General features: G+C 45.0%; 2 protein-coding genes across 4 annotated transcripts; one reads left to right on the top strand and one right to left on the bottom strand.

The window, feature by feature from the left end:
* The first annotated feature begins 339 nt into the window (after nucleotides 1–339).
* On the top strand, nucleotides 340–18,418 carry LOC145335556 (uncharacterized). 3 transcript variants are annotated; one of them, XM_080181358.1, is made up of 4 exons: nucleotides 340–417; nucleotides 1,679–3,177; nucleotides 11,072–11,830; nucleotides 17,044–18,418. In XM_080181358.1, exons 2-4 carry the CDS (start codon nucleotides 1,927–1,929, stop codon nucleotides 17,641–17,643), a joined length of 2,610 nt encoding a protein of 869 aa, XP_080037484.1. In that variant the 5' UTR covers nucleotides 340–417; nucleotides 1,679–1,926; the 3' UTR covers nucleotides 17,644–18,418. The 3 variants fall into 3 exon arrangements, with proteins under 3 accessions (XP_080037484.1, XP_080037486.1, XP_080037485.1); XM_080181360.1 differs by lacking the exons at nucleotides 340–417; nucleotides 1,679–3,177 and having other exon boundaries at nucleotides 10,606–11,914; XM_080181359.1 differs by lacking the exons at nucleotides 340–417; nucleotides 1,679–3,177 and having other exon boundaries at nucleotides 10,606–11,679; nucleotides 16,893–18,418.
* Nucleotides 18,419–21,475: 3,057 nt separating this feature from the next.
* Nucleotides 21,476–24,839, bottom strand: LOC145363687 (uncharacterized). Its single transcript, XM_080218908.1, has 2 exons — nucleotides 24,618–24,839; nucleotides 21,476–24,284 (listed from the first exon to the last, which is right to left on the bottom strand). Exon 2 carries the CDS (start codon nucleotides 23,952–23,954, stop codon nucleotides 23,028–23,030), a length of 927 nt encoding a protein of 308 aa, XP_080075034.1. The 5' UTR covers nucleotides 23,955–24,284; nucleotides 24,618–24,839; the 3' UTR covers nucleotides 21,476–23,027.
* Nucleotides 24,840–24,879: the final 40 nt, after the last annotated feature.

A 24,879-nucleotide genomic window follows, 5' to 3' on the forward strand; every position in this document is an offset into this window, starting at 1 on the left:
TGGCAGCCCAGCACGCAGGCGCAGAGAGCGCTGCTGAGCCGAGCTGTCCGGAGCAGGCGCAGTGCGGCTGCCGCCAGCGGTCGCTTTCGATGTCTTTTTGGAGCAGCCGGAGGGCGGAGGGCGGAGGCCGGAGGCCGGAGGGCGGAGGGCGGAGGGGGGAGGGGGAGATCACCGAGCGGCTTCTCGCTCTGGCCGGAGCCGCCAGCCGCTTGTCTGGGAACCTTGGCTCGAGGAGGGGGAGGAGAACAATGGGTGGGGGCGGGGCTCGCGGGTCCGCGCGCGCGCTTTGTCCCATTGTCTGAGTGCGGAGCTTGTTCAGCTGCTCATTCCTGCCCCGCAAAGCTGCTGCTGCTGCTCTCTCTCTGAATGAAGGCTGAGCTTCAGACAGACTCAAACTTCCTCCCGTCTGCAACATCTGTGAGTAAAACATTTTATTTTCTCCCCCTTTCCATTTCTTTTCTCATTCTGGGGGAAACTGGGGACTTGCAGCAACTGAAGGGAAACGAAGTGAATGCAGGGAGGGTGTTTTCTCTGGAAAGGTTGGCCCTGGTCTCTCTCTGTTTTAAAGACATTGACATCCTTTGCTCACTCAGCTTGACACATTTATTTGTCTGGATAAAGCATGGTCTGTTTCCAAAAGTTCACAATTAAAGAGGTGGTTTTCCCAGAGGATGGCTGACCTTTAAGGGGACAGTAAATAGGACATAGATATACCTCGTGTTGTTGTGGTACATATTAGACATTATTTATGTTTCTGTAATAATTAGTTACTATTAATTCTACATTTTAATATCTACTGTATATCTTTACAGTCCTCGCAATATAAAGGTCATCCAGCAACTCCATTCCTTACCAATGCTTTGTCAAGCAACCCAGTCAGCTCTATTCCTCCTGTATTTCTGTAAGTTTATTTACTTCAATGCAGTCTGCATCCAATTTCATTCTGAAATAATTTGCCACTGTTTCCACGATCCTCATAGGCAGAGATGCAGATTAAGATTACTCGCTATCTGAATAATTTTCCTCCTCACATCCCCTGCCACTGTGCTGCTAATTAAGAAATAGAGTATGGCATATCATACATTTGTCATTCAGGTTTATACAGCTGATATTAAATATATATTCCATCAGACTGCGTGTTAAAGTTTTCAGGTTTCTTTGAAGCTGTTGAATTGCTCCTTCACTAAAATTGTTTGGCTGAATATTTAGTACAGCAGAGTGAGAATAGAGAGAATGCATCATGCAGCATGGTGGCAGAATGGTTGGCACTGTTGCCTCACAGCTCCAGCGACTTGGGTTCAATTGTAGGCTTGGGTCATTGTGCAGAGTTTGCCTGTTCTCCCCATGTCTGTATGCGTTTCCTCCCACATTCCAAAGATGTGTGCGTTAGGTGCATTGGCTATGCTAAATTGCCCCTTAGTGTCACGGGATGCGTAGGTTAGAGGGATTAGCAGGGTAAATGTGTGGGGTAATTGGGATAGGGCCTGGGTGGGATGGTTGTCAGTGCAGATGGGCCAAATGGCCTCCTCCTGCACTGCAGTGATTCTATGGTTTCTATCATCAGGGTCGATTTTGTTTAGTAATGATAGAGGAAAGATGGTTCCATTGACACTAGAAGTTTTGCTTTTGAATTTCTACCCTGCACTACAGTGATGACTTTCATGACCTTCTTCTGCAGGGTATTAGAAGTGGAATATTTGCAGACAGAAATCCCAAACAGTGTAACTGGAAAAGCACCGAGACACACACCCCCGCCGAGTGAGAGTGTTCCCTTTGAACTAACTATGGAAAGAGCTTTAACTAGTTACACAGCCTGAAAAAAACATTTACACCATTCACAGCAAGAAGAAACTGTACATATGTTTTATGTCTGTACGAGGCTTCAAATGATCATCCAACCTGGAGAGATACAAGGATACCTGCGCCATGGAGAAACCATGGAAATGTGGGGACTGTGGGAAGAGATTCAGATCACCATCAGAGCTGGAGATTCATCGACGCAGCCACACTGGAGAGAGGCCGTTCACCTGCTCAGAGTGTAGGAAGGGGTTCAGTAATTCATCCAACTTATTGAAACACGAACGAGTTCACACTGGGGAAAGACCATTCACTTGTTCTGACTGTAGGAAGGGATTCAAATCCCTATCACAGCTAGAGATTCATCGACGCATTCACACTGGAGAGAGGCCGTTCACCTGCATCGAGTGTGGGAAGGGATTCACTCATTCATCCAACCTCCTGACACACAAGAGAGTTCACACTGGGGAGAGACCGTTCTCTTGCTCTGAGTGTGGGAAGGGATTCTGTGATTCATCCACCCTGCGGAAACACCAGAGAGTTCACACTGGGGAGAGACCGTTCACCTGCTCTGACTGTGGGAAGGGATTCACTCGGTTATTCAACCTGCTGTCACACCAGCGAGTTCACACTGGGGAGAGTCTGTTCACCTGCTTCGAGTGTGGGAAAGGATTCAGCAATTCATTCAACTTGGTGATACACCAGCGAGTTCACACTGGGGAGAGACCATTTACTTGCACCGTCTGTGGGAAGCAATTTACTCATCCATCCTCCCTGCGGACACATCAGCGAGTTCACACTGGAGAGAGGCCATTCACTTGCACAGTGTGTGGGAAGCGATTCACTCAGTCAGCCAGCCTGCGGGCACACCATGTCACTCACACCGATGAGAGACCCTTCAAATGCTCAGCCTGTGAGAGCAGCTTCAAAATAGCTGCTGATCTGAGGGTCCATCAGCGAATTCACACCGAGGAGAGACCCTTCAGCTGCTCTCACTGTGTAAAGAAATTTAGAACATCATCCAGCCTTCGGACACACCAGCGAGTTCACACTGGGGAGAGGCCATTCAACTGTTCTCAGTGTGGGAAGAGATTTAATGATTCATCCAGCTTGCTGACCCACCAGCGAGGCCACACCGGGGAGAGGCCGTTCACCTGCTGTGAATGTGGGAAGGGATTCACTCGGTCATCGCACCTGCTCTCACACCAGCAGACTCACACCGGAGAGAGTCTGTTCACCTGCTCTCAGTGTGGGAAGGGATTCAGTAATTCATTCAACTTACGAACACACCAGCGAGTTCATACGGGGGAGAGACCATTCACCTGCTCTGAGTGTGGGAAGGGATTCACTCAGTCTTCCCACCTGCAGACACACCAGCAAGTTCACAAGTGATTATGGGGTTGGATTCTGCTGTTGTCCATCACATCCAGTACTAAAGCATGTACATTCTGACAGTTGGTAAAGTGGGAGGGTTTCTCTGGCCAGTCTCAGAACTTTGCTTCTAGGGGCTGATGCTCTTTGAACCTGGGAGTGAACATTTCCACTTATCCACAATAGCTTATGAAGTACATTTATTTTATCCTGGATAGCAAATACTATTCTTCATACCACAACAGGTAGATCTGAAATAAATACATTAGTCTCTGTTTCATTGAGCCGACAACACATGGCCAGGCCAGTCAGCTCAATTGGTCTATGTCAGTATTTATGATCCTCATGAGCCTCCACCCAACCCCCCCTCCATCTCCGCCGTCAACATATCCTTCTATTTCTTTCTCCCTCATATATGGATCTACCTTCCCTTTTCAATGTATTCATGCTGTTCACCTCAACCGCTCGCTGTGGTAGTGAGTTCCACATTCTCACCACTCACTGGGAAAAGAGGTTTCTCATGAAATATTTGTTGGATTATTGAACTGCTTTGTAATCTTTAAGACCTTTCATCAGGTCACCCTTCATTTTCTTTTGAGTGAAAAGCCACCTTGGTCTTTCCTGAAGGTTAAATGTTCTCAGTTCTTCAATATTACAGAACAATATTGACAGGCTGGTCAGATCCATGGCAAATGTCCAAAGATGTGTGGGTTCGGTTGATGGACCATGTTAAATTAATCTTAGTGTGAGGGGGATTAGCAGGGTAAATGTGTTGAGTTATGGAAATAAGGCCTGGGTGGGATTGTGGTTGGTATAGATTCGATGGGCTGAATGGCCTCCTTCTGCACTGTAGGGATTTTATGAAATGGAATTTAACCCTGAAAACTGTAAGGTGATGCATCTATTCATGAAATGTTACTTTATTAACTACCTACTAGTCAGTAACAAATGATTAAGTGGTGATCCTTAATTGAACTGCAATTAATTAATTAATCAATAAATCTTAAATATTACAAGACTGAGTTTTATTTACTGTAAAAATGTAATATTTTAATTACTGTGTATGTAAATGTGCAATGAAGATAAAGATGGAGTTGTATCCAACACAAAGAAAGATAGTTGTTGGAGGTCAGTCATCTCAGCTCTAGGACATCACTGCAGGAGATCGTCAGGTTACTATCCCAGGCCTAACCATCTTTAACTGCTTCATTAGTGACCTTCTCTCCATCATAAGGTCAGAAGTGGGGATGTTTGCTGATAATTGCACAATGTTCAGCACCATTCGTGACTCCTCAGATACTGAGGCAGTGCATGCTCAATTTGCAGCAAGATCTGGACAATATCCAGCCTTGGGCTGACAAATGTCAAATAACATTCATGCCACACAAGTGCCAGACAATGACCATCTCCAACAAAAAAAAGTTAAAGTTTATTTAATAGTCACAAGTTGGCTTACGTTAACACTGCAATGAAGTTACTGTGAAAATCTCCCAGTCACCGCACTCCGGCACCTGGTCAGGTACACCGAGAGAGTTTAACATGGCCAATGTAGCTACCAAGCACATCTTTGGACCATGGAAGGAAACCGAGCACCTGATGGAAACCCATGCAGACATGGGGAGAATGTGCAAACTCCATACAGACAGTGATCCAAGATGGGAATCGAACCTGGGTCCCTGGCACAGTGAGGCCGCAGTGCTAACCACTGTGCCACCGTGCCGCCCTCAGGAAAGAATCTAAGCATTCTCCCTGCCATTCAATGGCTTTCAAGTGCTGAAACCCCCACTATCAACATCCTAGAAGTTAAGATTGATCAGAAACTGAACTGGACTAGCCATATAAATACAGTGGCAGTAAGAGCAGGTCAGAGGCTGGGAATTCAACTCCTGACCCACCCACCCACCCCCACCCCCACCCACCCCCACCCCCCCACCCACCCCCCCCCCACCCCACCCCCCCCCACCCCCCCCACCCACCCCCCCCCCCACCCCCCCCCCCCCCACCCCCCCCCCCACCCCCCCCCCCACCCCCCCCCCCCACCCCCCCCCCCACCCCCCCCCCCACCCCCCCCCCCCACCCCCCCCCCCCCACCCCCCCCATCTCCCCGTTCCCCCCAAAGCCTGTCCACCATCTACAGGGCACAAGTCAGGACTGCAATGGAATAGTTTCCATTTGCCTGAATGAGTGCAGCTCTAACAACACAAGAAGCTTAACAGTATCCAAGACAAAGCCACCACCTTTATTAGCAAGCTATCCACAAACATTCAATCTCTCCACCGATGATGCACAGTAGTAGCAGGGTGTATCATCTACAAGATACACTGCAGGAACTAAGCAAGATTCTTTGAACAGTATTTTGCAAACCCACAGATTCCACCATCTAGAAGGACAAGGGGCAGCAGACACATGACGAACATCACCACTTGGAGGTTCCCCTCAAACCACTCACCATCCTAACATGGAAATATATCGGCTGTTCCTTTACTGTCATTGGGACAAAATTCTTAAACATACTCCGTAAGAGCACTATAGGTGTTCCTACACCACAAAGACTGCAGTGTTTGAAGAAGGCAGCTCACCAACACCTTCTCAAGGGCAATTAGGGATAAGCAGTAAATGCTGGCCTGGTCAGTGAAATCCGCACCCCTGGAATTTAAAAAAAAGATGTACTAGCAAGAGAAACATTCAAGGTCTGACTACACTCAATTTGAAGCTTTATGACTTAGTTTAAATTTATTTACTTATTATAAGTAGGCTTATATTAACACTGCAGTGAAGTTACTCTGAAAATCCCCTAGTCTCCACACTCTGCACCTGTTTGGGTACACTGAGGGAGAATTTCGCATGGTCAATGCACCTAGCCAGCACATCTTTCGGACTGTGGGAGGTAACCCAAGCAGACATGGGGAGAATGTGCGGATTCCACAGACAGTGACTGAAGCTGGGAATTGCACCCTGGTCCCTGGCACTGTGAAGGAGCAGTGCTAACCACTGTGCTGCCCCAAGGGATTGTTTAGAATCAGACAGAGATGATATGAAACAGTTCTATTGTATTCCAGTCTCAGATAAGAACAAGTGGTTGTTGATAATTAGGGATCAATTAAATTAATAATTTATGTGTAATATACAGACTGGATTCGCTTCCTTAGTGAGAAAAGAAATGGAAAGGGGGAAACATTGATTTCCTCCCAGATGTTGCACAGAGGAGGGAGTTTCACTCTGAAGCTCATCGGCCAACCTCCGCATTGTGATGTCACAATGCCCTGTGACTCAGCCAATAGAAATCACTCTGCTCCGTGGTGACGTCTAGGTCTTCCAGTGCGCAGGCCCGGGCGTGCGGACCCGGGAGCTCCGCCCCCACCCATTGCTCCCCTCCCCCTGCCCCTCCTCGAGCCAAGGTTTCCAGACAAGCGGCTGGCGGCTCCGGCCAGAGCGAGAAGCCGCTCGGTGGTCTCCCCCTCCCCCCGGGCCGGGACGGCGCATGTCCAAGGGAGAGGGGAAGCTGCGCATGTGCGTGTCCACACTCTGACCTGCATGTTGAGGTGTTAACCAATGGGGAGAGTTGGAAGACCGGAAGAACTCTGGTCTTTCAGCCAATCAGGGCGCGGGTTTTGTGTGACTGAATATTGAGCTTCAGACAGACTCAAAGTTCCACTGACTCCAACATCTGTGAGTAAAACTCTTTCTTTTCTCCCTCTTTCTATTTCGTTTCTCATTCTGGGGGAAACTGGGGACTTGCAGCAACTGAAGGGAAAGGAAGTGAATCCAGGGAGGATGCAGACTCTGACCAAAACACTGTTAGTTTTAACTTAGTTATAGATAAAGACAGGGGGAGCCCACAGGTTAAGGCCCTGAACTGGAGCAGGGCCAATTTTGTGGGCATTAGGCAGGATCTAGCAGATATTGATCAGGTGAAAATGTTTTGAAAGGAAAGGAATGACTGGCAAATGTGAGGCTTTTAAAAGTGTGATAAAGAGTCCAGGGGTAGTATATTCCTGTTACAGTGAAGGGAAAGAATGGTTAATAGAAGGATCCCTGGCTGACAAGGGACACTGAGGCTTTGGTCAGGTAAAAGAAGGAAGCACACATTGGGATTAGATAATTAGGGACTGGTGAATCCCTCAATGTCTGGAACAAGCTGCCAGAGGTAGTAGCTGAGGCAGGTGCAATTTTGGCTTGTAAATAGGATTACACAGTTACATGAGTGAGATGGCTATGGAGAGATATGGACCAAACGTGGACAGTTGGGAATTGCTTAGCCATTTTTAAAAAAAGGGCGGCATGAACAAGTTGGGCCACACGGTCTGTTTCATCGTTGTAGACCTCTATGACTCTATGGCTATAAATCTCTAAACTGTCTGTGCTTTATATGCTCTGTCTGAGGCCAGAACTCTCCATTCACCTGACAAAGGAGCTAACCCCGAAAGCTTGTGAGTATATTATCAAATAAATAGGTTGGACTAAAACCTGGTGTTGTCAGACTTTTTACTGTATAAAGCACACAAGGCAACACTTAAGAAGAAATCAGCAGGGCAAAAAGAGGGTATGATATGGACCTGGCAGGTATGGTTGAAGAAAATCCCAAGAGGTTGTATAACTATATTCAGAATAAAACGGTGGCTAGAGAGAGAATAGGTCCCCTGAAAAATCAACATAGCCATCTGAGCATGGAGCCAGAGGAGATGGGTGAGATTTTTAAAGAGTATTTCTCCTTGGTGTTTACTGAGGAGAACATGATGGGTGCTAAAGCAATAAGGGGAACAAGTGGTGATGCCTCAGACCACATGCATATTACTAGGGAGGAGCTATTGCAGCCTTAAAGTGCATTAAGGTGGACAAATCTTCTGGGCCTGATCAACGCCTCTACTTTCTCTGGAAACTAAGGAAATTTGGTATTTCCTTTATGACTCTCACCAACTTTTACGGATGTGCCCATAGGGAGCATTCTTTCTGGTTATATCACAGATTGGTATGCCTCCTGCTTGGCCCAAGACCACAAGAAACTACAAAGTCATAGAATCGTAGAGGTTTACAGCATGGAAACAGGCCCTTCAGCCCAACTCATCCATGCTGTCCCTTTTTTAACTCCGAAGCTAGTCCCAATTGCCCACATTCAGTCCATGTTCCTTTATACCCATCGTACCCATGTAACTGTCCTTCCACTCTTTAAAAGACGAAATGTACCTGCCTCTACTACTATCTCTGGCAGCTTATTCCAGACACCCACCACCCTTTGTGTGGAAAAATTGCCCCTCTGATCCTTCTGTTTCTCTCCCCTCTTACCTTAAACCTGTGCCCACTAGTTTTGGACTCCCCTACATTTGGGAAAAGATATTGAGTATCTAGCTGATCTATGCCTGTCATTATTTTATAGACCTCTATAAGATCACCGCTAAGCCTCCTACGCCCCAGAGAAAGAAGTCCCAGTCTATCCAGCCTTTCCTTATAACTCAAACCATCAAATCCTGGTAGCACCCTAGTAAATCTTTTCTGCACTCCTTCTTGTTTAACAATACCCTACTATAATAGGGTGACCAGAACGGTACACACTATTCCAAGTGTGGCCTTAGCAATGTCTTTTACAACTTCAACAAGACGTCCCAACTCCTGCATTCATGTTCTGACCAATGAAACCAAGCATGCCAAATGCTGCCTTCACCATTCTGTCCACCTGTGACACCACTTTCAAGTAACTATGAACCTATACTCCTAGATCTCTTTATTCTATAACTCTCCTCAATGCCCGACCATTCACTGAATAAATCCTGCCCTGGTTCAATCTACCACAATACATCACCTTGCATTTATCTAAATTAAACTCCATCTGTCATTCGTCAGTCCACTGGCCCAATTGATCAAGATCCCGTTGCAATCCTAGATAACCTTCACTGCCCACAATGCCATCAATCTTGATGTCATCTGTAAAATTAATAACCATGCCTCCTATATTCCCATCCAAATCGTTAATGTAAGTGACAATTAACAGTGGGCCCAGCACTGATCTGTGAGGCACACTACTGGTCCCAACCCTCCACAATCACCCTCTATCTTCTGTCATCAAGCCCATTTTGTATCCATTTGGCTACCGTACCCTGGATCCCGTGAGATTTAACCTAATGAAACACCCTACCATTTGTCAAAGGCCTTGCTGAAGTCCGTGCAGACAACATCAACTGCACTACCCTCAGCAACCTTCTTGGTTACCCCTTCAAAAAACTTATTCAAATTTGTGAGACATGATTTTCCATTCACAAAGCCATGCTGTCCCTAATCAGTCCTTGTGTCTCTAAATGCGTGTAGATCCTGTCTGTCAAAATACCTTCTAGCAACTTAGCCACTACAGATGTGAGGTCACCAGCCTGTGGTTCCCAGGCTTTTCCCTGCAGCCCTTCTTAAACAAAGACACAACATTTGCCATTCTCCAATCTTCAGGCACCTCACCTGTGACTATCAATGATTCAAATATCTCTGCTAAGGGACCCGCAATTTCCACCCTAGCCTCCCACAATGTTCTGGAATACACTTCATCAGGTCCCAGGGATTTATCTAACTTGATGCGCTTCAAGACTTCCACCACCTCCTCTGGTTATATGTACACTCGTCAGGACATCACTATTTATTTCCCAAGTCCTCTAACATCCATGCTTTTCTCACCAAAGGATTTCGCAAAGGATTGTGAATAAAGCCCAGTCCATCTCACAAACCTGCCTCCCATTCATTATCTCTGTGTACACATCCGGCTGCCTCAGAAAAGCAGCCAGCATAATCAGTTATTAGTCGATCTATAAAGCATCATTGGGATTTAGCTGACTTGACCATATTCCTATAGCTATTCAGTCATTAAAGACACAGTCATGGAGCATTAAACTTGCCAAGCAGAGCCTTGAGTATCAACACACAGGCAGCTGCTTTGTGAGACTGCTAGCAATACAGACAAATCAGAGATAAGAATGTCTTGAGTGGAGAGATTCATTGTAGAGGCTCAGGGGTGGTTGATAAGATGTAAAAATTCTATGATTCTAATGAATATTCTTTTGTCCGTCGTTTCCCCAAAAGCTGTGAATCTCTATCCCACACACTCTCCCTCCATTCTCACTCTGCTGTATCTAATATTCACCCTCCCAATTCTCCTGAAGGTGCTGATTGAGGCTGATTGACAGACCCATCACTGCTTACTGTCCTGGACACAGAAATCATAAGAAACAGGAGCTGCAGTTGGCCATTCAGCCTTCTGAACTGCCTCAATTATTCATTGCGAATTGACCAATCTATCGCAGCATCATTTCCCACACTAACCCCCAGATAGGGAGAGAATAGAGCCAATGTTTTGAGTTTGGAGAGAGGAAAGAATGTTCCATAGAAACTAGAACTGTCTGTTCTTAATTTCTATCCTGTACTGACACTGATGACTTCTGTAAACTTGTTTTACAGGATATTGAAAGAGAAATCAGAGGCCAAAATCTCAAACGTCACGTCTAGATCTGACAAAGTCATATTCTTTGGGACCTGAATATCATTGGCCTTTGAAATGCTTGTCCAATCTGATGACTTAAAAAGATTTCAAACATCAGTGTGACTGGAAAAGCACCAACACAGTGCCACACTCGAGTGAGAGTGTTCCAGTGCACTGACTGAAGAGCTTGAACCAGTTACACAGCCTGAATAAATATCACACCATTCACAGCAGGGAGAGACTGTTCTGTGTGTGGATGAGTCTTCAACTGGAGAGAGAGACAAGGACACCTGCACCATGGAGAAACCATGGAAATGGGACTGTGGGAAGAGATACAGATACCCATCTGAGCTGGAAGGTCATCGGCGCAGCCACACAGGGGAGAGGCCGTTCACTTGCTCTCACTGTAGGGCGGGATTCACTCGGTTATCCCAGCTGCAGACACACCAGCGAGTTCACACTGGGGAGAGACCGTTCACCTGCTCTCAGTGTGGGGAGGGATTCACTCAATTCTCCAGCCTGCAGACCCACCAGCGAGTTCATACTGGGGAGAGGCCCTTCACCTGCTCTCAGTGTGGGAAGGGATTCAGTCAGTTATCCAGCCTGCGCACACACCAGCGAGTTCACACTGGGGAGAGACCATTCACCTGCTCTCACTGTGACAAGGGGTTCAGTCAGTTATCTAACCTGCAGGCACACCAGCGTGTTCACAGTGGGGAGAGACCGTTCATTTGCTCTCAGTGTGAGAAGGAGTTCAGTCAATTAGTTAACCTGCAGACACACCAGCGTGTTCACACTGGGGAGCGACCCTTCATCTGCTCTCAGTGTGAGAAGGGATTCACTCACTTATCGAGCCTCCAGATGCACCAGCGAGTTCACACTGGGGAGAGACCATTTATCTGCTGTCAGTGTGGGAAAGGATTCACTGATTTATCCACCCTGCGGAGACACCAGCGAGTTCACACCAGGGAGAAGCCGTTCACCTGCTCTGTATGTGGGAAGGGGTTCAGTCAGTTATCCAACCTGCAGGCACACCAGCGAGTTCACACAGGGGAGAGGCCATTCATCTGCCCTCAGTGTGGGGAAGGATTCTCTCGGTCATCCAACCTGTGGACACACCAGCGAATTCACACTGGGGAGAGGCCATTCACCTGCCCTCAGTGTGGGAAGGGATTCACTCAGTCATCCAATCTGCAGACACACCAGCGAGTTCACATTGGGGAGAGACCGTTCACCTGTTCTCAATGTGGGAAAGGATTCAAAGTTTCATCCCAGCTGCTGAGACACCAGCAAGTTCACAAGTGATTCCAAGGGTTGGATTCTGCAGTTATTGTTTCTGCTCTCAGTTACATCCAGGACTGCATTTTGTTCATTCACATAGTTGGTCAATGAGGGGGTCAGAGGGTTTCTTTCTACTGGACTGGCCGGTCTCACGACTTTGCCTGCAGTGGGCTGATGCTCTTTGAGCTTTGTTGCCAATACCTGGTTTCAACCTACACAACAATCATAGAGTGAGAGGGTGTTAGGAAGATCAGAGATATTTAGTCAGTATTTCTGTTTGAAACCCCTCAAATGCCCATCCAATTTCCTTTGTAATTGATTGTTTCCACTTCCTCCACCCTCGTAGGGAGCGGGTTCCAAGTCAATACCATTCGCTGCAGCAAAATATTCTTCCTCACATTCCTCCCCCTGCATCTCTGACTCAAAACCTTAAATCTGTGTCTCTCCTTATCCTTGTCCCATCAGCGAATGGGAGCAACTTTTCTTTGTCCACCTTATCTAAACCTGTCAGAATCTTGTCCACCTCTATCAAATCTCCCCTCAACCTCCTTTGCTCCAAGAGGAACAACCCCAGCCTGATATTGACAATAAAGAACAAACTAACAGAATATGTTAATACCTGAAATCAAATTGGAATGTTGAATTTCTGTTTTAAAGATATTGTGAATATATTGTCCTGGACAATAATGAAATTGGGATAACTCACCTTGGGTGTGGTTGAATGGAATATATCAATCTGGTATCCACCTACAGTTAGTGAAAGTCTGCAATGTGTAGCTGGAAATCCCTCCCTAACAGCACTGTGGGTGTATTTACAGGCATTGTAGCAGTTCAAGAAGGCAGTGTTGGGGTTGACCATGGCCGAGGCAGCTACATACAGACACATATTCTGTTATAATTGAAGGATTGCAGATTGAATGTGAGGCATTATGGGACTGGACTATCCTGACCACATTCCTGTGACAGCTCAGTTTCTGCAATTACGGACCATTAAAGCTGTTCAGCAGGGCCCCAGCAGAGGACCTGGTGAGAATATTTACTCGGAATGAGCTAGAATTAAACTTATTCCAGCAACAGCTGGTGTTCTGCAGCTGAGAAACGCGAATCTGTAAAAATGGGGCCTGACAAATCTACAAACAGCGGTAAATAGTTGGTTAAGAAGCTAAGTTTGCAGTCATTGTTTAAATTATTTTATCATAAATTTGTGATAAAATCTGTGAGGGACTTGTGATCCAATAGTCAGTGGTGATGGTATACTCCAAGTAGCACTGGACTGAAAAGCAGACCTCAGAGTAGATACTAACAGTTATAATCCTACCCCAGCATGGCTAGTGGAAAATCAGAACTCAATTGGGGACTGGACATGTCTCTTACCTGCCATTTGGAAACTAAGAACAAGAAACCTATCAATAAAATGATTCAAGAATAGAGCCAACTTTGAGTCTGGATAATACTTTGTAAGAGCTCTTATGAAGTGTCATCCACACTCGAGACATTGGCTCCATTCTCTCTCCATAGATGCTGTCAGACCTGCTGAGATTTCCCAGCATTTTGTGTCTTTGTTTCAGCGTCTGCAGTATTTAACTTTTATTGTCAAATGATTAGGTCTGATTGGAATCCCCACGACCCTCCTGCAAAACTGGGAGTGATGGCAAAAGGATTAAAAGGGTAATGATAATAAAGTCTGGTTTCTGATTCTCCGAGCCCATGTAGAATTAACAAACTGAGTGAACCAGTTTAAAAAGAACAAAAATTCCCCATTCCTTACAATAACTGATCAAATTAAAATAATTAGGTCGAGGAAGAAAACAAAAAAAAGTAGATGAAGTTTAAAATCAAGTTTGGTTGATAGAGAAATGTTTTAAACTTGTGTAAAGTGATGTAATTGTGTGCCAAGTTTTCTCTGCTCACTCCCCACCCCTTTCAGTTCTGTAGAAAAGTTGCAGATTTTTCTGCAGTCTGCAACTTTCTGCAGAAAGTTGATTTGTTTTAAATTGCCCGAAAACTCATGTTTCTCTTTGAGTTTATAATTGAGGATTTATGGGAATGAGTTAACTGTGGAAATTTTAAGCGTAGCCTGGAGGAATTTGGAATAACTGTGAAAATTTTATCATGTTGTCACTTCAACCCCAGATAAAGAACAAAGATTTTGCAGATGGTAACATGTTTGGAATTTTAAATCAACAAAGTCTGGACGTTGCCAATAAAATCAGGCTTTGGAAATTTGCTTAAAAAGGTTGTTAGAATGAAGGAGTATGAAGGATCTTGTATCTTATTTTAGTCAAGGAGCTGTGAGCTTGTAGTGCTCTGTTGCATTAAGAACATAATGCATTAAGTGCATTAAGGTAGATAAATCCCCTGGACCTGATCAAGTATATTCTCAGCTCTTTTGGGAGACTAGGGAAGAAATTGCAGAGGCCCTTCATGAGAGATTTGCTTCTTCTCTTTCCACTGGCAAAGTTCTGGAAGATTGAAGCATGGCTGATCTTGTTCCGTTGTTTAAGAGGAGGAGCAAAGAGAAGCCTGGTGTTTGCAGGCCGCTGAGCCTGACATCAGTGGTGGATAAGTTACTGGAGGGAATTCTGAGGCACAGGTTCAGTCGTCGGCATGGACCAGTTGGGCCCAAGGGCCTGTTTCGGTGCTTTATTGCTCTATGGCCAGTGCTCCATTTGTTATCGGTCTTTATACTTCGAGCTAGCTTTCTCTCGTACCCAAATTTTACCTCCCTTATCATTCTTTTCCTTATTCTTGGCCATTTTTAATATTCTGACCAGTTGTCTGACCTGCTAATCACCATTGCACAATTGTACGTGTTAAAGTGGGCCAAGGCTGAGGCAGCTGTGTTATATATATTTAAAAAAGAGAATAGACCAACGTTTTGAGTGTGGATGACCCTTTTGTCAGAGTTCTCCACAGATGCTGTTAGACCTGCTGAGATTTTCCAGCATTTGCTGTTTTTATTTGAGATCGCAGTATTCACAATATTTTGCCTTTAGATGTATTTATATATCCTTGTGTACTGTGTTAACAAATGAATTGTTACTAACTGATATATAAAACATTATGGGATTTAGCTGGCTTGACCACATTCGTATAGCTATTTAGTCATTAAAGATACAATCATGAAGCATTAAATGTGCCGAGCATTTGTTAGATTGCTACAAGTACAGACAAGTCAGAGATAAGAGTGTCCTGAGAAGAGAGATTCATTGTGAAGCCTTGGGGATGATTGATAAGATGTAGCAATTCTCATTCCCCAGAAGCTGTGAATCCCTGTCCTACACACTCTCTCTCCATGCTGTATCTAATATTCTCTCTCCCAATTCTCCTGAAGGTGCTGATTGACAGATCCATGTCCTGGACACAGAGAGCTGAAAGTCTCCATGCAGGCTGCCAGACAGATATCTGTCTATCTGACTGGACTGACAATGTGTGGAATGTACAGACTGGGGGACAATGGGTGGGGGCGGGGCTCCCGGGTTCGTGCTCCCGAACCCGGAGACGTCACCACGGAGCAGAGTGATTGCTATTGGCTGATACAGGCAGGGCTCCATTGTGCCGTCACAATGACTCAAATGGGCGTTCCCAGCACACACTGTCCCATTGGCAGCAATATCACTGGTTACAGAAGCAAAACACTGTGGATTGGACACCAGCTCAGCGCGGCTAGCGGTCAACGCCCCGCCCATCCCCACGTGAGCTCGGGTTCCGCCCCCTCATTGTTTACGTGCGAGACATTGACCAATGGCAACGTGTGGAAGACCGGATGGGCGCTGGTCCTCCAACCAATCAGAATCCGGACTTGTGTGCATGGCTGCATGGAGCTTCCTCCGTTGTTGCCCAGCTAAACTGCTGCTCCTCTCTGAATGAAGATTGAGTTTCAGACAGATTAATATTGTGCTGTAGCTACCTTAGATATTTCTAGGCATTAATCTCTTGCGTATCACAGTCATTAGCCTTTGGATTTCTCTTCCACAGGGATCAGTGGAAGCTGAGGGCCATTGAATATACCCCAGGGTGAGTCTGACTGATTTTTGATTGATAAACGAGTCAACCGTCATTGGGAACAGGTCGGAGAGTGGAAAGAAAGTTAAGATGAGGAGGGATTTCCTCACTCAAGTATGTGGTGCAGTTTTGGAATTATGCTATTCCAAAGTACTGTGGAGTCTCAGTCATCAAGAAATTTCAAGCCAGAGATTGATAAGTTTTGAGATATAGAAGATGTTGAGGCATCGAGCCATCTGGGGGATAGAGTGGGAAATGGTGCTGAGGTAGATCGGCCAATTCTCAATCAATGGTTGAGGCAGTTTGATGGGCTGAAAGGCAACTGCATTTCCGATTTCTTATAATTTCTGTATGCTGGACAGGAAGCAGTGGGCATGGATCTGTCAATCAGCCTCAATCAGCACCTTCAGGAAAATTGGGAGTGTGAATATTAGATACAGCAGGATGAAAATGGAGGGAGAGTGTGCGGGATGGGGATTTATAGCTTTTGGGGAATGAGAGAGGAAATAATACTCCATAGAAACTGGAATTGTGTCTTCTGAATTTCTATCCTGTTCCAAAAGTGATGGCTTTAATAAACTTATTTTACAGGATATTGAAAGAGGAATCACAGGCCAAAATCTCAAACAACACATCTAGATCTGACAGTCGTATTCCTTGGGAGCTGGATATCATTGGCCTTTCAATCTAGGAGAAATGTTTGTCCATCTGTTGATTTGAAAAGATTTCAAACATTATTGTGACTGGAAAAGCTTCTACACTCAAATTAGAGTGTTCCACTGCACTGACTAAAGAGCTTTAAGCAGTTACGCAGCCTGAATAAATATCACACCATTCACATCAGGGAGAGTGTGTACTAATGTTGTGGACAAGGCTTCTACTGATTGTGCACTATGGAGAAACCATGGAAATGTGCGGAGTGTGAGAAGAGATACAGAACCCCATCTCAGCTGGAAACTCATCGACGCAGTCACACTGGGGAGAGGCCATTCATCTGCTCTCAGTGTGGGGAGGGATTCACTCGGTTATCCATCCTACAGCAACACCAGCGAGTTCATACTGGGGAGAGGCCATTCTCCTGCTCTCAGTGTGGGGAGGGATTCACTCAGGCATCCGCTCTGTGGAGACACCAGCAGGTTCACACTGGGGAGAAACCATTCGCCTGCTCTCAATGTGGGAAGGGATTCTCTCGGTTATCCCAGCTGCAGACACACGAGCGAGTTCACACTGGGGAGAGGCCATTCACCTGCTCTCAGTGTGGTGAGGGATTCACTGACTTATCCAGCTTGCGGTCACACCAGAGAGTTCACACTGGGGAGAGGCCCTTCATCTGCTGTCAGTGTGGGAAGGGATTCACTCAGTCATCCACCCTGCAGAGACACCAGCGAGTTCACACTGGGGAGAAACCTTTCACCTGCTTTCAGTGTGGGAAGGGATTCACTCAGTCATCCAATCTGCAGATACACCAGCGAGTTCACACTGGGAGGAAACCATTCACATGCTCTCAGTGTGGGAAGCGATTTACTCTGTCATCCACCCTGCAGAGACACCAGCGAGTTCACACTGGAGAGAAACCATTCATCTGCTCTCAGTGTGGGAAGGAATTCAATCAGTCATCCAATCTGCAGACACACCAGCGAGTTCATACTGGGGAGAAGCCATTCACCTGCTCTCAGTGTGGGAAAGGATTCAGAGTTTCATCCCAGCTGCTGAGACACCAACAGGTTCATGAGTGATTCCAGGGATTAGATTCTGCTGTTATTGCTTCTGCTCTCAATCACATCCAGAACTGCATTTTGTTCATTCTCACAGCTGATCAATGGGGAGGGTCAGAGGGTTTCTTTCTGTTGGACTGGCCGGTTTCAGCCTCCAGTGGGCTGATTCTCTTTAAGTCTTGTGAATAACTGGTTTCAAATTTCACAAGAATCACAGAGTAACAAGATGTTAGGAAGTTCACAGATATTTAGTTAGCATTTCTGTTTGAAACACCCCCAAATGCCCATCCAATTTCCCTTATAATTGTTTATTGTCTCCACTTCCTCCACCCTCCCAGGCAGTGAGTTCCAGGTTATTACCATTCGCTGCATCAAAATATTCTTCCTCACAACTGTTGCATTTCTCATTGCATTCAATAACTGTGTAAGCTGTCTGTATCTGTGACTCGGTGCTGAGAGTTGTATTAGGGTGATGTCTCTGTGATTACTGTATTAGAGAGCTGTGTCAGAGCTGTGACTTTGAGCTGTATCACAGGAGGGTGCTCTTCCAGAGCTTTCTCTGGGGTAGTTCCCTCCAGGCGTGAATCATGAATAAACTATTGTAATCTGTCCCTGGGTCTCCTGTGGTTAGTTGGAAGAAATACATCACAACAGGACAATAAGGGAATTGAAATAACTGCCCTTGGATGTGGTTGAATGGAATATATCAATCTGGTGTCCACCTACATTCTAGTGAAAGTCTGGAATGTGTAGATGTGATGAGTAAGTTGATCACTTTCTCTGGGAGATATTTACATCCTTGTCCAGCAACTTTGTTTTCAAGAAATCAACACTTGAAAACTTGGCCACTACATGAAATATCAGCACCATAACAGAGGGAGATAAGAAAGACAGTCACACTTTGATCAGTTCATTCATGCATCTGAGAGTTAAGAATGTGTGACATGGTTTTGGGAAACCGGAGTGAGTGTGCAGATGTGATTTGTTACTTCTGAAAAATAGCAAGCCTAAATTCATGGTGAGATGGAGTGAAGAGCGGGTCCCAAACACACACAGCTACTTGAGACACAGCAGGAGATGGAATGGTTAATGTGGCCAGGGGATTGAGACAACATTGTGACACCATCAAGGCACTGACACACACTCCAGAGAGAAACTGAGTTCAGAACAATCAGGATTCAATTAAACACACTGTATATGAACACAAAGTGAGGAAAATTAAAATAAAATGTACAATAAAATAGATTGGGACAATTAAGGGATTGGGAGAAATAATACTGAGTAAGAACTGTCCACAAATTGGATAGGGATAAAGAGAGAGCTGGAGAATCTTTTACATCCATGCCTGATCTGTTGCTTGAAACATCTGTCCTTATGTACAAGTAACCTAGAACTCACAGCGCTCCTTTGGAAGAAGAAAAGATTGAGCAGATGTTACCCCAGGTGGGGCCAGAACGAACTGGAAAATAACAGAGTGAAATGGATTGAGGGGTCAGAGAAAGAGTTCTCCTCCCCCTCAAGATGTGGACGGTAAGAATCCAGGGGGACCCTGGACTTCAGGTTTTCTTCCTAATTAGTGAACATTAAATTACATTTTATGACAGGCTGTGTATTTATTTTGAATTTGATTGTTACACTTCTGTTTTTATTCCTGTTGTGATTACACTCTGGGTAAGGATGGTTGACAGGTGACAGGATGGGAAATTGTGGTTTGGGTCTTCACTGACCAAATGTTTTATTGATCCAAAAGGTGTAAAAGGGACAAAACATCATCAGAAATCTGGCAGAGCTGAGAACAGACCATTTGCTGTGTGGAAACAGGGAGATAAACAGGTCCCAGAGGACAGAGAAAACAAGAGTGCCTTGAATCCTGGGTGTGAAGGCCACCATGTTTTCACTGCTTGGCATGGGGATGTTGACTCCCTGTACCAGGGACGGAGCGTGGGGAAGACAATTGTTTGAGAGTTTGACGTGGCTTGGTTGGGTACAGATGATTCAATGACAGGTTTTGTAATTGGGTAATTCAAATGTTAGCTCGGCAGTGAATGGGTTAATTCAGCCTCTATGGATTTTTTGTTGTAAAAATGTCAAAGAAGGGATTCCCCGCGCACAGAAATTTGTCGGAGTTTTACATTTTGCATTGCCTGGTGCCGTGGTATCTGGGGCAGAGCAGGGAACATTTCCATGGAGATGCTGCTTCTACCCAGAGTGTAATGGTAATGCTGCTGCACTTTGATTCTACTGCTCAGACATTAGCCTGTGTCAGCTCTTATTGATACTGAATAAAATCTAACCACTGTCACCAATAAGGGTTATCACTGGGAATCATTTCAGAGTTTGGGAAAAGGGGAGAAAGGGTTAATTGATTCCTTGAACCCCATTTTCGAACATCACTGTGTCAAAAATAAAATCTCATCTCCCCCTCTGGCTCCTTTGCTAATTACCTTAGAGAACATAAGAACATAAGAAATAGGAGCAGGAGTAGGCCATCTAGCCCTTCGAGCCTGCCCCGCCATTCAATAAGATCATGGCTGATCTGTCGTAGCTCAGTTCCACATTCCCGCCTTCTCCCCATAACCCTTAATCCCCTCTCTTATCAAAAACCCATCAACCCGCGTCTTAAATATATTTAACATGGCCAAAGTACCTAATCAGCATGTCTTTCAGACTGTGGGAGAAAACCCATAGACAGAAGGGGAACAATCTTAAAATCATACAACCATGCCTAATGAGTAGGTTCAGGGTTCTGAGTTTATTAACTTTGGCCTTTATGGATGCAATTACCCATTACAACCTCAGTTTTTATACATCAGTGAAAGTCCACATGTCGACATGTTACCTCACAACCTAAAAGAATTTAATTGACGTCAAAAATTTTAAATTTCTTTATACGCCCAGGCTCACACTGTTGAATTTTTTGCTATCCCATCAATTCTTTCAAGCCCTTTCTGTATAACTGCTAGTCAAACACATGAAATCTTCGTTTCAGTATCTGTAGCAAAAATCATGTATTCTCAAGAGATTTACCTTTGCAGAACTGACCATTTTCAACACTGCGATCAAATGATTCAGGAACCTCCATCGTTCTTTGTTATCAATAAATTGTGGATAACAGCAGTAAATGATATGTAATTTAAAACTTAGACATAAACAGTGCACTTTAAATCTTTACCCGTATTGCAACCATTCTTAATCAAAAACTGGCCCTTCTAGGGAGCAGGTTGGATTTACACAGGGCACTTTCTACACTGGCCTTTCTTCAGAAAGGTTGATCGATGAAAGACATTCCTTCCAGCTGATCTCGCAGGTCAAGTATGCAAACAACCTATAAAGAAGTTAGACAATTACTGAAACCGGAGAGACGCGCTGGAAGGAATCGCACTCATTCAAAGTTTACCAAGTTTATAGCAGCCAGGTTTATGTGAAGCTCCACACCTACAGATTACCCTGAATTACCAAGTATTTTCTTCCCAAGCAGTCTTTTGAAATGTCGATTCTTAGCTTCCTGATCAGTCTTTTGGTCTTTGAACAGACTCCAAAGTTCTTTCACAGCAGTTCAATCCCAGCCAGCGCTGCCTATGTGTCTAGCAGCGATGGGGAATGAATGGACTCGTTGTGCAACTCACCAGGAAGCCGAGAGACTCACTTTCTGTTAAAGAGCCTGCCAACCCCTCTCACCCACTTTCCCTAAACTGCATCAATCTCATCAGGAAAAGACCAGAAAAGTCAAATAGCTTTACTGATAAAAGTTTATTAATGAAACAGAACATGTTTTTAAAAAGCCGAACATAACTTGAGGATCAAAGACAACCAGAATAAAAGGATATTCACAATGGCCTGTTCCCTGCCCTCTTTGTGGAACACCCTCCACTCAGTCCACAAGCATGACCCTGACCTTCCGCTTGCCATTAGAATTCCCCACCTTGCTCTCACACTCACATTTCTGTCCTCGGCCTGCTGCAATGTTCCGGAGAAGCCCAACACAAGCTGGACAAACAGCCCCTCATCTTCCCTGGAGGCAATTTACAGCCTTCTGGACTCAACATTAAGTTCAACAACTTCATATCCTGAACTCTCTCCACATTTTGCCTTTTTTTTTGCTGAGTGCTAGTCTGCATTTTGTTTTCATGTTTTTTTGGCTTCCAAACAGAGCTGTCCTTTATTCTGTCATTAACATTTAACCAGATCATTTGTTTCTTTCGTACAACCACTACCTCTCCCTTTGCCCTGTTGGCATTTTTGCTATTTGATCTCACCCATACTCTGACCAATCCCTGACTTTTCCTTGTGTTCTACCTGACGATTATTCGGTGACTAATTCAAACTCTTTCAAGCATTCCAGTTTAATGTGACAACGAGAACTCTTAATTCTCTTAACAATCTTCCTTTATTTAACATTTTCAATACCAATTCAAACTTAAAACGGTTGCAACACTTTCACTCTCATCACTTTCACTCTCATTGAACATTAACTCTAATTATTTAACTGAAAATAGACACTACCCAGTTAGAATGAAGTCTGTTCTCGATGTAAAATCTGTCCTTTTGGTATCTGATGATGTTCTTCAGGGCCAGTCTTCTTTTTGTCATGGTTGATCTCTAGAGTTATCAATGCAGACAAAGCACTGCACATATCTTTTATCTACAAAATGTTTCAACTTTCCAGACGATACTCTGGCACCCAGCCAATGCTGTAACTAGAAACTGATGGCATACGCAGCCAAAGAAATTACTTGTAAATGATTCCATTATGTTTGGTTCAGATGGCATGTAACTCACATCACCGCCATAAAACTCAGTGCCATCATGACTACCTCAAAGTAAACAAATTCCCATATTTGGGCAACACAGGAAGCTTCAGCTCACAGTTCCCAGACCAGGTCATCACTCACAGTAACTCTGCAGCCTTCATCTGTTTTTAATTATAAGCTGACCGAAAATCCCAGCATGTTTAATTCTCGGTCACCATTGCTTTCAAAAACTAATACTGTCATCATGGAAGTCAAAAATCATTGCTGTAGTCATTCCTTGTCCATCTACATGACCCTCTCCTCTTTCTCAGCAGCATCAAATCCATCACATTTCTCCCTTGCTTTAGTTCTGAAGTAGAGTTAAACATTAATTCTGTTTATCTCTCCACAGATGCTGCCAGTACTGTTGCTTTTTTCCAGTTCATTCTGTGTTTATTTCAGATCTACCTGTAGTGGTTGGAAAAATACTATTTATCATCCAGGATAAAATAAATGTCCTTCATCAGCTTTTGTGGGTCATTTCAGTAGAAATGTACTCTCCCAGCCTCAAAGAGGATCAGCCCACTGGAAGCAAAGTTGTAAGATTGGCCAGACCAGCAGAAAGAAACACTCTGACCCTCTCACTTCACCAACAGCAGAATCCAACACCTGGAATCACTTGTGAACTCGCTGGTGTCTCTGCAAGTTGGATGACCGATTGAATCTCTTCCCACACACAGAGCAGGTGAACGGTCTCTCCCCGGTGTGAACTCGCTGGTGTCTCTGCTGTGTGGATGATCTCCTAAACCTCTTTGAGCAGAGAGAGCAGGGAAACGGTCTCTCGTCAGTGTGAATGGGTTGGTGGACCATCAGTTCCCGAGAGCTTTTGAAGCCACTCCCACAGTCAGAGCATTTAAAGGGTCTTTCCTGGGTATGAGTGACCTTGTGGCTCAACAGGTTGGGCAACTGAGTGAATCCTTTCCCACACGTAAAGCAGGTGTACGGTCTCTCTCTGGTGTGAACCCGTAGGTGTGTCAACAGATTGTTCAATCGAGTGAATTCTTTCCCACAGTCAGAGCAGGTGAATGGCCTCTCCCCGGTGTGAATGCGCTGGTGGGTCAGCAGATTGTTTAACCGGGAGAATCCTTTCTCACACACAGAGCAGGTGAATGGCCTCTCCCCATTATGAATTTGCTGGTGTACTCGCAGGTTGTATGATGTTCTAAATGACTTTGTGCAGTGAGAGCAGCTGAACGGTCTCTCCTTAGTGTGAATGCGCTGGTGGGACACCAGATCTCCAGAGCATTTGAAACCACTCCCACAGTCAGAGCATTTAAAGGGTCTCTCATTAGTGTGAGTGACTTTGTGTTTCAGCAGGTTGGATAACTGACTGAATCCTTTCCCACACACAGAGCAGGTGAATGGCCTCTCTCCAGTGTGAACTCCCTGATGTGTTTGTAAATGGGATAACTGAGTAAATCTCTTCCCACATACACAGCAGGTGAATGGTCTCTCTCCAGTGTGACTGCGTCGATGAGTTTCCAGTGCAGATGGGTACCTGAATCCTTTCCCACAGTCCTCACATTTCCACAGTTTTTCCATAGTGCGGGTGTACTTGTGACTGTCCAGGTTTGACAATCAGTTCAGTCACATTACATGGATGTGATCTCTCTGCTGCAATGTATTTTCAGCCTGTCTAACTGCTAAAGTTCTTTCCACAGTCAGTCAGGTGTATGCATGTTTCAGTGTGTGTGTGTCTCGGTGCTTTTCCAGTCACACTGATATTTAAAATCTCCTGAAGCAGACAAAGCAGAGAAACACATTTCCATTCTAGATTCAAATATTCAGGTCCCAATTAATTGAGTGACTGTGTTAGATCTTGAAGTCAAGTTTGGTTTGATATTCTTCTTTAAATCTTCACTTTCTGATATTCTGCAAAAGGAATATACAAATATCATCAATGTCAGTACAGGGTAGAAATTCAGAACAGACAATTCTAGTTTCTATGGAACATTCTGTCCTCTCTCATTCCCCTAAAGCTGTGAATCCCCATTCCACACACTCTCCCTCCATTCTTACTCTGCTGTATCTAATATTCACCCTCCCAATTCTCCTGAAGGTGCTGTTTGAGGTTGATTGACAGACCCATGCTCACTGCTTCCTGTCCTGGACACAGAGAGCTGAAAGTTTGCATGCAAGCTGCCAGACAGATATATGTCTACATTAGTGGACAAATAATGTGTGGAAGAAACCGACTGCACTCACTTCCTTATCCTCCAGTTGCTGCAAGTCCCCAGTTTCCCCCAGAATGAGAAAAGAAATGGAAAGGGGGAGACATTGATTTCCTCCCAGATGTTGTACAGAGGAGGAAGTTTCAGCCTGAAGCTCATTGGACAACTGCTGCATTGTGACGTCACAATGGAGCCCTGCCTGAATCAGCCAATAGAAATTACTCGGCTCCGCACTGACGTCTCAGGGTTCCAGTGCGCAGGCCCGGTGCGGACCCGGGATCCCCGCCCCCACCCAT

The sequence above is a fragment of the Carcharhinus amblyrhynchos genome, unplaced genomic scaffold, assembly GCF_965287045.1.
Source record: "Carcharhinus amblyrhynchos unplaced genomic scaffold, sCarAmb.v2.hapA scaffold_39, whole genome shotgun sequence".
Classification (NCBI taxonomy): Eukaryota; Metazoa; Chordata; class Chondrichthyes; order Carcharhiniformes; family Carcharhinidae; genus Carcharhinus; species Carcharhinus amblyrhynchos.

What these genes read in the sequence shown, in the direction of transcription:
- LOC145363687 (XM_080218908.1), bottom strand. Translation starts at nt 23,954, where the DNA reads ATGGAAAAACTGTGGAAATGTGAGGACTGTGGGAAAGGATTCAGGTAC.
- LOC145335556 (XM_080181358.1), top strand. Translation starts at nt 1,927, where the DNA reads ATGGAGAAACCATGGAAATGTGGGGACTGTGGGAAGAGATTCAGATCA. An exon ending in ACCTGCAGACACACCAGCAA is followed by an intron (nt 3,178 to 11,071) that starts GTTCACAAGTGA and finishes CAGACACACCAG; the next exon opens with CGAGTTCACACTGGGGAGAG. An exon ending in ATCTGCAGACACACCAGCGA is followed by an intron (nt 11,831 to 17,043) that starts GTTCACATTGGG and finishes AGACACCAGCAG; the next exon opens with GTTCACACTGGGGAGAAACC.